At 41.8% G+C, this 14,176-nt stretch overlaps 1 protein-coding gene across 2 annotated transcripts in view; it reads right to left on the minus strand.

The window, feature by feature from the left end:
* The window catches only part of B3GLCT (beta 3-glucosyltransferase), a 113,025-nt gene that overhangs the window by 85,502 nt on the left and 13,347 nt on the right, over window positions 1–14,176 (minus strand). For both annotated transcript variants that reach the window (XM_017518390.2, XM_037734856.1), the window contains exons 2-3: window positions 11,454–11,503; window positions 3,586–3,625 (exon numbers count right to left, since the gene is read on the minus strand). In XM_017518390.2, the coding sequence (XP_017373879.1) occupies window positions 3,586–3,625; window positions 11,454–11,503 (90 nt within the window). The remainder of the gene's footprint in view (window positions 1–3,585; window positions 3,626–11,453; window positions 11,504–14,176) is intronic.

Below are 14,176 nucleotides of genomic sequence, written 5' to 3' on the forward strand. Positions count from 1 at the left end.
AAAAAAAAAAAAAAAGCAAATTCTTCCCATATATACCTGGGTCACATCCTGTGAGTTGTATCTGTGCTCCTTAACATAGCTACTAAGCAATCGTGCTGGCCCCTCCCTTTTTCCTATACTTCAATCATGGATGCTTCATTCATTCATTCAGCAAACATCTTTTGAGTACCTACTAAGTGTAGGGCTCTGCGATACAAGGATGAGTGAGCCCAGACACAGCACTGGAGTGTCTGAGCCTCGTTCAGAGACAGGCCATTATAACACAAAGCAGTAAATGGAAAGCCAGAGCTAACTAAGCACAGGGCACAGAAATTCATCCGAGTTTCTCTAGGATGATTAATAAGCCTGGAATTTCTGGGTCACTGGGAATGTGCATCTTCTTTATTAAATTCACAAAAATTATTCTCTGAGGCTTACTCCATTCCAGACGATCGGGGGCCAAGTGCAAGGACAGCTTCCCAGAGGAGGTATTTCCTGAGTTTCCTTTAAAAAGCAGCAGACACAGGCAGAGAGGGTAGCAGATCAGTGGGGTTATCACAGAGCCCACAGCCTGCGGTATCTCCGTAGCATCCCTGAGGGAATGACCATGTTTGTCAGGCATTTCTGAGAAAAGAAGCGGGGCGGGGTACAGTGGGTGATAAAGTTAGAAAGGGAAGCAGGTTCATCAAGTCAAAAATCATGAGGGATTTACATACCACACTGAGAAGCTTGGGCTCTAGATCAATCACTTTCAAATGGGGGAAGGGCCTCAGGAGCCAAAGTGGGGTCCCAGGCAGTGGGGCCTTCCCAAAGGAGGGAAGGTGGACACTGTCCTGAAGATGGAGGAAAAAGAGGGTGGGAAGACCCTCCCTACTGAAGGAGCAGTGAAGGTTTGGGACAGAAAATCAAATTTAGGGCCCGGAAAACACTAACAGTTAGGTATGGCCAAGGAACAGGATGCATAGGGGGGATTATCGAGGACAAGGCTAAAGGGGAAGGGAGCTCCTGTAACCCTGATCATAATGAATGCCGGAAGATCACTGACATGCTAGTCAGCCCCAACCCATTCCAGAAAAGAACCAGGCTAGTATAGGTAGTACAATTCAGTGCCGCAAACAGCTTATGGGTTTAAATTCTTGCTGTTCTGACATACAACCTAAGCCATCCCTTCACTGAATCACATTCTGGCTGAGTCCAGATCCCAGAGCTTACCTCACTAGCTGTCTTCTCTGTGTATGCCATCCAACCACCTAACTCTTAAGCTCCTGCTGCCCAGTCAACAGAGCTAAATAAGACAATTCCTCCACGATTTCCTTATCATTTTGGTTGTACTTCTTTAAACTCACTGCAATTTGCCTTCAGCAAACACTGTCACAATTTAAGATGGATCGTCATTGTTTCTCCACCAGGAATGGGCAATAAATGGGCCGCACATTAAGTGCCTGACAATAATAATCAGAGTGACAGGCTAGAAGGGGAAGATAAAGAAATTAGTCAAGGATACCTAAAGGGCCAATGCAATGCCAAAGCCAATGGTGAGTTGCAGAGAGTGCTCAGGAAAGGCAGCAGGACCAAAAGATAGTTAGAAAACAGATACTGACGAGCAATGATTCTCTGAAAGCAGAAGAAACCAAATGCTCTGTATATCTTCAGTTGCTCAGCACCTACCATTGGCTAAGCACTGAACTAAGTGCTCATCTTCCTGGTCAGAAATTACCTGAAAAATGGGTTTCATCATGCTTGTGTTTTTCTGATGAGAAATCAATATGGTTTTCTTCTGATAAAAGGTGAATAACAAACCACCTTATGATTTAAAGCTGAGGGATACGGATGCATGCACACACGCGTGCACACATACACACATGCACACACATGCACAAAGCACCACTCCATTATGTTTACTTGGTGAGAATAATCATATGCTAGTGAATCTATCAATTAGGCAGCAAGCTGAAGGAGAATCAGCAGCCTGTGCATGGAGGCTATTTCCCAGCTCTGACTGAGAGCCATGCTCTTGGTGCCTCACTCTACTCCTGTGGCTGCGACTGCACAGGCAACTTTAGTAGCCTCCTGGTCCTGTGGGCTCACACAAAGACTGTGAAAAGAAGCCCCCTGGGTCTTTTTCAGATGACCTGATGCCAAATTAGGTATCACTTGACTTGCCATGTGCAAGTGCAAGAATAAAAATTTACCTGTCCAAGGTAACTTCCCCTTCGTAGTTTCAAGCCCATGTTCCAGACTTGCATCATTAATTCATTTAAAACCAGAGACTCATCTGTTCCCATAAACCACAAATAAATGCTCAAAGCCACAAGAGTTGGTAGCAGAGAAAAACATCTCCACATTTTAGGAAAGGTGTGGCTAAACAATACAGGGTGTTGTAACATAGAGAAGAAAAAGCAACAAATTGACACGGTTCCTTAAATACAGTTGCTCTCAGACCCCGCAGACCCCAACACACTCCCCTGTGGGCCCCAGATGTGGCTCCCCAAGACAGGTCATGCTCCCCCTTCCACCCAGGGCAAAGGTGGAGGCTCTCCTTACTTCTGCACGCCTCAGAACCCAGGCCTAGGAAGGGAAGGTCTAGAAGGGCCTTTATCCTTTTCCCTCTTATCTAGAGCTCGCCTTCCGGGTATCCATGGAAAACAATAGGGAGGAAGCAAGAAGAGTATATTGTTCCCTTCTTGTTTCCTGGAGCCCAGGCTTACCCACCATGAAACCAGAGGTGAGCCAACCACCCATGTCTGTAAGGAGACTTTTCCAATGGCCCACATACTCCCCGACACCACACGCCTCCTGTGGAGGTCTCACTGCTTCTGGTGTCCAGGTCCTGGCTGATTGTGTTCCAGACTTGGGTCATTCCTCCTACCATGGGAGGAAAGACATTGATGAAGTTCACACCCTTCAGGGACAGACTCACCCCTCCCCACAGAGGTGTGGCCTTACACACTGGGTATGTGCTTCCCATGAAAATTTTTTTTAAAAAACTCTGATGGTCACATTCCTAAAGATGCTTACATTATATGGTGGCGAGAGGGAGGGAGTTTCAAAAGGAGTACAAATAAGGAATGGGCTGTGACAGAAGCATGATGCCTTGCAAAGGAAAGCATAACAGCTTCCAGGCCAGGATGCTTGGAACAAGTTTGGCAGACGTGACTGGTGGGCCGGGGGTGTCCGAGGGTCAGCGGGTGGAGAGCCTGCTCTCGGACAGCATGTGCAAAGGTCACAGCTTGTCCTTTTCTCCCACACAGTGTGGGTCCTTAATAACAGGGGCCATGTCTCCTTCCTCTCTACATTCCCCCAGACAGCCCACCAGACATGGTGCTTTATCTTATTGGAAGCTTAATGAATGATGCCAGAGGAAATTAAATTCAACATATCTCACTGAGTAAACATAAATCCACCGTATGCCAACATGCCCAGCTGAAAAGTGTTCACCCCACATCTTCAGAAGAGCAAAGGTTGGGCTGGGCCAAAGACAGAATATCTGGACAACCATATTTACCCCATAAATAAAATTTTAAAAAATCACTTCACAGAAATACAATTCATACAAAATACACCTAAGTACACACTCTTAGGTTAAAAAAAAAAATCATTACTTACCTATGTCATTGTTCCTTGATATACCACTTTTCTCCAAATCCTGTATTTTAAATGAAAGAGAAAAAAGATGAATCTCAGTACATAACAAAGCCAGCAATACACTGAATAAACATGCATGGTGCATGGTATGTATCAGCACATGGGAGGAAGATTTGAAAACGGGAGCTTGGAAACACTTCCATAAAGAAATGAGACCAAAATCTAAGGGACCACGGAGCAACGACGTACTTATGTGTCATGACAGACCTCTTAGGTGGGGCTGTGCCCTCCTCATGTGATCTTGGGCAAGTCAATTGATTGAGCTGAAGCTCTTTCCTACTGTGTAAGATGCAGTGAATGCTTAACTGGTTCACGATATTCTTGGGAGAGTACATTTTTAAAGCACTGTAAACTATAAAGCATTATGGACATATCGGAGAATATTCTCGATTCTGGCAGAGTGTTCCTCATGAAGACAAGTTCTGCTAATTATTGCACTTTATCAATCTTTTGGATGCAGACATACTGCCATCAAGAATGTCACCACAATGTTCTCTCCTACTTGAGAAGCAGCCTTAGGGGTTTGCACAGGGCCTTGGAGGCCAGCCTACAGCGGTCACTAGAACTCAGGAGCACAGAAGGGGCACCTTAGAGCTGGAGAGTTCCACACACAGAAATCTGGATGTGGCCAGAGAAATACCTGACCTCAACTCTGTAAATCAAGAGAGGAGCTCTCAAAAGATTTCTCTGGCAAAGTGCAAAGCGTCAGCAGCTAAATCTTCCATTTTCACTGTCTTCTCTGCAGACTAAGAAGGCATTTTCTCCCTAATTGCCCTTTTCTGCTTTCAACAGCCATATGCTATAATTATGACAATTGAATGGTGGGAAATATCCTTCCATTTTCTTCACAAATTGCAATAAGAAATGTGGTCACGAGCCCTTACCAACAAAATTGGGAGCAGCTTAAAAACCAAGAGATGTATCCACAGAGATGCATCCTCTAAGAATACCAAAGGGACCATGCTAGCACTCGGGGAGGAGAGAGCTAAACACAGGGGAGCGACTACCTTTAGTGGTATATTCTGAAGTTATCTTTGTCTCAAGACTAGAAATGCCACTGAGTAGAGAAGAACCTACAGTTATATGCTGATTTGTTAGCTCTCAGGATGGATCAAGTGACATCTAATTTAATCCTGATACAACAGGTAGATCTAGAATAAATTACTTAAAAAGACTGGAAAGCTCAACCCAGTTCTCTGAATGCACTGAACCAAAGCCAGGTCATCACCGTAAGTCAGCATGTGCAGGCTTACTCTAAGTGCCATTCTTGACCGGGAAGACAACCTGCCCTCAGGGAAGAGGCCAGCCATTTGGCTCCACCGGCAACCCACCACCTGCCCCAGGCCAAGCTACCTTCTGGATGCTACAGCTTTGGCTGCCAGCTGAGCCTCCTGGAAAAATAGAATTGTTAGATCTAAAAACAGCATTGGAGATGATTCAACCCAACACTCCCCTTTTGCAAATGGGACAACAGAGGCTCAGAAAAGATAAATCATTTTCCCAAGGTTCAACAAGTCATTCTGCCCACAGAACCAGAATTACAACCCAGGTCTCCTAACTCAGTCCCAGTGCTCTTCCTCACACCGCCATGATAAGGTCTGCCCAGGCTTCCTCGGGAGGCATGCTTTAGAAAATACACATCATTAGACATAAACAGATTTTGAGAGTGAGCAAAAAAATAATATGTAAAGCAAAAGTCGCCTTTATCAACAAGTTAAAAGATGAAAAATATCCAGAATGCTATGGTTCTAGACTGAGAAAATTAAGCTTCAAAACCAACTGGACTTTCCATCAGATAGCTATCTTGGTGAAATCAAAGAAAAGCAATGAAAAATTATACATCCTTCTATTTGCTATTAAGCACAGCAGCTCTGTTGACTGACACAATAGCTGGGAAATGATTAGCCATTTCAAGGGGTTCAATTTGTAAACTGTAAAAATAAAATATGCAAGAAACAGTTGAATTAGGTGAATTGAGATGGAACCGAAATGGTCTTGACTAATTTCCCCTGTGACAAAGAAAATTAGACTAAATGAACTAATTAACAGAACAATTAAAATTCCGTCTCCAGCTTCCCTCATGAAAAGGCTTAGTTCTTCCTAAGACGAAGGAAACACATGGCTTGTTTTATTATTTCTGCTGCCACATGTTTCTTACACTATCAATATCAATCAAAATGTGCTCACTGTCAAGGTTTTATAAGTCAACTGAATTGCTATTCAGATACAAAAGAGATTTGCTATTAATCTCCAACCAACAGACAGCTCGTATGCTAGCTGGGAAAAGCCAAATTAAACTCACCCTTTGACACAGGTTTTATTTTCCAAGTCACAGTAGATTTGAACATTTGCAATCCATACATGTAATGCTTAGTTTATAAGTCCTTCATTAAAAGATATGACATCCTCAAAAGAATTTGATATGAAATCTTTCAGAGGGAAGAGAAGTAAAATGGAATCTTCCACCCAGTCACAACTACCTACTACTACCCTACAGATTCTGAATAAAATGATCAGATGTGTTCAGGATTACACTCAGTCGTAAGCTGGCCCTGGGCTCTAATTCTGCCTGCACCACCTTCTACCTCAGGCCAGTTTCAACCGGAATAGGAATAATAATGACAAGACCCATTCACAGGATTGTGCTGTAGATTGAACAAGACAGTAAAATGCTGAGCACAAGGTCTCCGCAAAGCAAATGCTCAATAATTATTGGTACCTACCCTTTTACCATCATTATCACAACTACTTCATATGAAGTCAATTACCTCCATAAAAGAAATTTAACTGACAAAAGCAGCCCCTCTTTACTTTGATTTGTCCAGGTAGAAAAGATGGCTTATGAAACCTCCTGAAAGGCTGCTTATTGCATTTGCTGTTGTCTTGTCAGGTAAATGTTTAAACAGGACCTGGCACTGTTCTAAGCTGTAAACATGCACACTTAATCTTCAAAACAGCCCTGTGAAGTTGGTCCTACTACCCCATCTTACAGATGAGGAGGCTGAGCCCAGCGAGGTTCACTAGGTCCCTCAGCTGGCCAGTGGTGGGGAAGAGATGAACTGCAGCACTTTGGTTCTCATGTCCAGCATTAACCTTATGCCTGTCATTTAGGGCTCAAAGTCACAAGCCACCGCAGGACTAGGCAGCACTTTCAGTTTGTCAAAAATGATCCTCATTACTGCCAAACACACACATCAGAATGCACAGGGCTGTGTGATATAAAACAGTGAAGTGAGAAAAATTCAAGGATTCAGAAAATTTTGATTCTAACTTTACCTTTCAATAATCATGTGTTTAGGTGATGAGTCACATGTATTGATTTGTGTATGTTGAAGCAACCTTGCCTCCTAGGAATAAAGCCTACTTAACTGTGGCGGATTAGCTTTTTCAGGTGCTGCTGAATTTGGTTTGCTAGCATTTTTGTTGAAGATTTTTGCATCTACGTTCACCAGGGATATTGGCCTGACGTTTTCCTCTTTTGTTGTGTCTCTGTCAGGTTTTGGTATCAGAATGATACTGGCCTTACAGGATGAGTTAGCCCTCTTCCTCAATTTTTGGGAAGAGTTTCAGTAGGACTGAAACCAGCTCTTTACACATCTGGTAGAATTTGGTTATGAATCTGTCTGGTCCAGGGCTTTTTCAAAAACCACATGATCATCTGAATAGACACACACACACAAAAAAAAAAGGTTTTCAATAAAATTCAGCATCCTTTCATGTTAAAAACTCTCAACAAATTAGGCATCAAAGGTACATACTTCAAAATAAAAAAAGCCGTCTATGACAAACCCACAGCCAACATCATACAGAATGGGCAAAAGTGGAAGCTTTCCCCTTGAGAACCGGAACAAGACAAGGATTGCCCACTCTCACCACTCCTATTCAACCCGGTACTGGAAGTCTAGCTAGGGCAATCAGACAAGATAAAGAAATAAAAGACATCCAAACGGGAAGAGAAATACTTTGACTATACCTACAAAAGATCTAATAAACTTAAGCAAAGTTTCAGGATACAAAATCAAAGTACAAAAATCAGTAGCACTTCTATACATAAATAACATCCACACCGACAGCAAACCAAGAAAGCAATCCCATTCACAATAGCCACAAAAAGGCCAGGTGCAGTGGCTCACGCCTGTAATCCCAGCACTTTGATTGGCCAAGGCAGGTGAATCACTTGAGGTCAGCAGTTCAAGACCAGCCTGAGCAACATAGTGAAACCCTGTTCGTACTAAAAATACAAAAATTAGCCAGACATGGTGGCAGGTGCTGATAAGGGTGACCTGGGTGAGTGAGCCATGAGTCTTCGGTGAGTCATGAGTGACCTGGGTCTTGAAAGAGTCAGGAGTAGCAAGGGCAGAGAACATGAACTGGTGCTGGCATGAAGGATTCCCAGAAGATCATGAAGACCTGGCTGGCAGCTGCAGCAGAGACGATGGAATCCAAGGAAACAACCTGCCTCTGGTGAATGGGACTTTCTTTGGTGGACACTTGGCACCAGCTCTGAGAGCCCTTCCCCTGTGTTGTACCACAGTGTGGGTCAGATGTACTCTTTATCACACTAGTGCTGGTTCATGTGTTCTGTGAGCATCCTAAAAAAAAAAATAAATTCCAAAAAAAAAAAAAAAAAAAAAAAAAAAAAAAAAAAAAAAAAAAAAAAAAAAAAAAAAAAAAAATCCCAGCTACTCGGGAGGCTGAGGCAGAATTGCGTGAACTGAGGAGGCGAAGGTTATAATGAGCTGAGATCATGCCACTGCACGCCAGCCTGGGTAACAGTGTACGACTCCATCTCAAAGAAAAAAAAAAGCCACAAAAAGAATAAAACACCTAGGAATACAGCTAACCAGGGAAGTAAAAGATCTCTATGAGACTTATAAAGCACTGCTGAAAAAAATCAAAGACAACAAAACAAATGAAAAAAACATTCCTTGTTCATGGATAGGAAGAATAAATATTGTTAAAATGCCATATTGCCCAAAGCAATTTACAGATTCAATGCTATTTCTATCAAACTACCAATGACATTTTTCACAAATTAGAAAAAAAAATTCTACAATTCATTTGGAACCAAAAAGAGTCCAAGTAGCAAAAGCAATCCTAAGCCAAAAAAACACAAGCTGGAGGCATATTACCTGACTTCAAACTACACTTCAAGGCTACAGCAACCAAACAGCATGGGACTGCTACAGAAACAGACACACAGACCAATGGAACAGGTTAGAGAGCTCAGAGATAAAGCCACACACCTAACAATCGTCTGATCTTCAACAAAAACAAGAAATGGGGAAAAGACTCACTATTCAAGAAATGGGCTGGGATAACTGGCTAGCCATGTACAGAAAATTGACACTAGACCCCTTCCTTCTACTACACACAAAATTCAACTCAAGGTGAATTAAAGACTTAAATGTAAAACCTAAAACTATAAAAAACCCAGAAGAAAACATAGGAAATATCATTCTGGACATCAGCCTGTGCAAAGACTTCATGAGGAAGATTCCAAAAGCAACTGAAACAAAACAAAATTTGACCAGTGGGGCCTAATTAAAGGAAAGAGCTTCTCTACAGCAAAATGAATTATCAACAGAGTAAACAGATAACCTACAGAATGGGAGAAAGTATTTGCCAACTATTTATCTGACAAACGCCTACATCCAGAATCTATAAGGAATGTAAGCTAATCAACAAGCGAAAAAACAAAACAAAAACCATTTAAAAAATGGGCAAAGGACATGAACAAACACTTCTCAAAAGAAGACACACATGGTGCCAACAAGCATATGAAAAAATGTTCAACATTACTAAACATTAGGGAAACGTAAATCAAAACCACAACGAAATACCACCTCAAACTAGTCAGAATGGCTATCAATACTAAAAAATCAAAAAATAACAGATGCTGGCAAGGTTGCAGAAAAAAGGGAACACTTACACACTCCTGGTGGAAATGCAAATTAGTTCAGCCACTGTGGAAAGAGATTTTTCAAAGAACTTAAAATACAACTACCATTCAACTCAGCAATTTCATTACTGGGTTGATGCCCAAAAGAATGTAAATTGTTCTGCCATAAAGACACATGCACATATATGTTCATCACAGCACTAAACACAATAGCAAAGACATGCAATCAACCTAGATGCCCATCAGCCGTGGACTGTATAAAGAAAATGTAGTACATATACACCATGGAATACTACACAGCCATAAGAAAGAATGAGAACATGGCCTTTGCAGCAACATGGACAGAGCTGGAGGTCATTATCCTAACTCAATTAATGCAGAAACAGAAAATCAGAAACCACAAATTCTCACTTATAAATAGGAGCTAAACATAGTGTACACATAGACACAAATAAGGGAACAATAGACACTGAGGTCTATTTGAGAGTAGGGGGTGGGAAGAGAGTAAGAATCAAAAAACCACCTATGCTTCTTACCTGGGTGACAAAATAATCTGTCCATCAAACCCCTGTGACATGCAATTTACCCATGTAACAAACCTGCACATGTACCCCTTGACCTAAAATACAAGTTGAAAAGAAAAAGAAAAGAAATCAATCACCTAACTTCTCTGAGGCTAAATTTTCTCTGTTGTAAATGAGAATAACTGCTTTAGCAAATAACAGGATCATTGAGAAGATTAAATGAAATGAAATGTGTGAAATGCTTTATTACTCATAAAAGGTCTTAAAATCATAAGAAATTAGTATTATTATTTGCCCTGCGTAAGAATCTCATAGTACAGTTAAAACAGATAATACTCTGTTGATAAAAGAAGTATTCTATTAAATGCTTTTAAACCATCTGTGGGGTAAAAAATAGAGTCAACTGAGCTATAACTAATATGACAAAAACAACTCATATTTTAAACTACTGTTTGTCTTTTCTACATGCTAAACTGATCTAGGACAAGGCCCAACTAGTAAACATTTAGAGCACTTCCCTGATTGCAACCAATGATTAAGATGCAGCAGCTCTGCGATTCAGACAAGTACTGCCCACTCTCTGAGAGTTCCCAGGCCTAGGTTTCTGATACTGATCGTCTGGCAGCACAGTCACCTTTTGGGTCTCCTGCCCAGACACCAGCATGCCCTCTCACATATTGTCACCTTCATGGTGAGACTAATCGGATTTCTGTAACACCTGTGATACAGTAAAATCCTTTCACAGACTGGAAAAATTAAACCCAAGGTTAAGATATTTGGTAAAACTGGGCTGGGCATGGTGCCTCTTGCCTGTAATCCCAGCACTTTGGGAGGCCGAGGGGGAGGGATCATTTGAGGTCAGGGATACAAGACCAGCCTGGGCAACATGATGAAACCCCATCTCTATTAATAATGCAAAAATTAGCCAGGCTTGGTGGTGCACGCCTGTATTCCCAGCTAGTTGGGAGGCTGAGGCAAGAGAATCACTTGAATCTATGAGGCGAAGGTTGCAGTGATCCAAAATCGTGCCACTGCACTCCAGCCTGGGTGACAGAGTGAAACTCCATGACCAAAAAAAAAAAAAAAATATTTGGTAAGACTGGTGGAAACTATGGTATCCCAGCAAGACTACTAAAATGTCCAATTATATGTCAAAACATCTTTTTTCTCAAAATAACTTTAAAACCAAGTGGGTCAGCCTTAAATATTAAAGCAGTTTTAAAAAGCAAGTCTATCCATAGGTTGTGTTAGGGATTCAAAATCTGTGTTGACCAACATTATATTAATTCATATAATGAAAAAAATGATAACAATTGAAGAATGAAATGATTGCAGTTCCCACTGAAGAAAATATAAAAGAATCTTCGAGGGGGAGGAAAAGATTTGATCATTGGGATTAGTACCTTAGACTGCCTGACCTCTTTCTTCGTATCTTCAGAAGCCAAACTGAAAGCTGGAAAAAAAAGAAACATTTTTACATTAGAATTAGCAATTCAGGTTCATTCTCACATCCAACAGTTTTGCTTATAATAAAAAAAAGATATTTTAACAAGACATATTTTGCTCATTTTTAAGCAGCTCAGCTGCATTGCTGCAAACTAGTATTACTGGCTTTCTTCATCTCAGACCTAAAATTATTCATCGACACGAAGCCAACACACTTAGGCTACCAAGCAAAAGAAACAGTACATCAGACAAATTAAAATCTGCGTATGCCATTTGTGTCTACAGACATAAGCTGTAAAATAGATGTGTATGACATACTCGTTCTTAGAAACCTTAAAAACCTTAAGTCTGGTACCTTCTTAAAAGCAAAAGGGAATTCCTGAGAATCCAGGAGGAAGAAGTACAAATTCTCACCCTCAAAATCACTGCCAGAGCCTGGCAGGCAGCACAGCTAAATTTGGAGCAAGTTTTTTCCTGAGGTCTGCAAGGTTAGAAGAGTGATGCAGATACTGCTACCAGCTAGCACAGAACCCTACCAAACCCTAACAGAACCCTACTAAGGCAAGGGGGCCGGGTGAGTGAGGGGAATTAAAATCATTCTCCATTTTGAGTGAATGAATGTTTTGAGTCAGAGCCATAATAGACAAAGATATCCCTAGAGCCACATTTAGGCTCTGCATTAAAAATAATAACAACATGACAGTAACACTCTGAAAATATAAGGCAAAATGACAAGTCAAACAGGAAGCTTAACAGAACAAAAAATAGTACCTTCATTTTACAGTGCATTTCTCCTAAGCAGCTAAGAGGAAAGCATTGCAGAGTTCGCTTTCTCCAAAAGGCAATGCCATAGGGCAGCGATGTACTAAAAGGGTGGGAGAGGTGACACCATGGAACAATGATGTAGTATAAGGAGTGTCAGCAGAGAGGCTCCATGAGTGGCAGAGGGGACCCTACTCAGAAGCAGGAGACAATTTCACCCATTTGGACCTTTTCTAATCCCTCCCCATCCCCACCCCCAGACATCCATTGCCTCAAATTCTCCATTAACATTTGCTTAAAAGAAAGAATCGAAACCATCTTCACACTAAGAAGCAAATGACTAACATGCATGGTTTCATCGTTTCCATTTCCAGAATGGCATTTCAAAAGGCAGGGTGAAACTGAAATGTAAGCCATATGAACCTCTATGTGAAGAATTTAGCTAACAGTAGACATTATACAAGGCCTCCCTGAGACCACCTCACATAAAATAATAAATCCCCAATTCCACACCCTCCTTATCCACTTCACTCTGCTTTACTCTTCTCCAGAGCACTTATCATCAACTGACATATATATTTATTACTTTTCTTACATATCAGTTGACTGTAAGCTACACGAGGGCAGGAATACAGTTATAGCGGGTTTGGGGAGTGGGGGTTGTTTTGTTTTTTTTTTTTTTTTTTTTTTTTTTTTTTGAGATAGTATCTCACCCTGTTGCCCAGGCTAGACTGCAATGGTGCCATCTCACCTCACTGCAACCTTCATCTCCTGGGCTCAAGCGATCCTCCCACCTCAGCCTCCTGAGTAGCTAGGACTACAGACGTGCACCACCATGCCCAGCTAATTTCTGTGTGTGTGGGGGTGGGGGGTTGTGGAGACAAGGTTTCACCATGTTACTGTGGCTGGCCTCAAATTCCTGGGCTCAAGCGATCTGTCCACCTCAAAGTGCTGGGATTACAGGCGTGAGCAACCACACCCAGCCAGGAATATAGTCTTATCTACTGTTTGCCTCCACACCAAAAGCACAGCTAGCACAAAGAAGGAACTCAATAAATATTTACTGAGTAAATCAATGAGTGAAAGTCCTCACTGTGGGGGACCCTAGGGTCACATCAGATAAAGGCTCCCTGCTCCCTATAGGAGGCAGCGCCAACCCAGTAGAATAAGGGTGTTATTCTACTCACACACACATACACAAGAAAAACAAAGCCCAAATCGTTCCTTCAAGTTCTAAGAAGGAGGGATTTAACTCCAAAAGCCATTTAAATTCTGCTTCTGGGTACTTAATTTTTTGGTTTTGTTTTATTTACCTATAAGCTAATATGCACCTTTGAAACCCTAAAGAAGAAATCAAAAACAGAATTACTTAAGGAGTATCATACAGGGAGGTTGCAACATGTTAACACATCTTAGCACCACAGAATTCCAGAAAATAGAATATTCTGAGAACTTGCAGGATATAAAAACCGTTCAAACTAATTCATGACTTTGGTTCAAAAATCCATCTCCCCGCTGAGCGTGGTGCATCACATCTGTGTAACTCCAGAACTTAGAGAGGCTATGGCAGGAGGAACATAGGGAGACCCCGTCTCTACAAAAAATAAAAATATTAGCCAGGCATGCGGCCGGACACGGTGGCTCACGCCTATAATCCCATCACTTTGGGAGGCCGAGGTGGACAGATCACAAGGTCAGGAGTTTGAGACCAGCCTGGCCAACATAGTGAAACCCTGTCTCTACTAAAAATACAACGATTAGCCAGGCGTGGTGGCAGATGCCTATAGTCCCAGTTACTCAGGAGGTTGAGGCAGGAGAATCACTTGCACCCAGCAGTGGAGGTTGCAGTGAGCCAAGATCATGCCACTGCACTCCAGCCTGGGCGACAGAGCAAGATTGCATCTTAAAAAAAAGAAAA

Source organism: Cebus imitator, unplaced genomic scaffold (assembly GCF_001604975.1).
Source record: "Cebus imitator isolate Cc_AM_T3 unplaced genomic scaffold, Cebus_imitator-1.0 Scaffold678, whole genome shotgun sequence".
Classification (NCBI taxonomy): Eukaryota; Metazoa; Chordata; class Mammalia; order Primates; family Cebidae; genus Cebus; species Cebus imitator.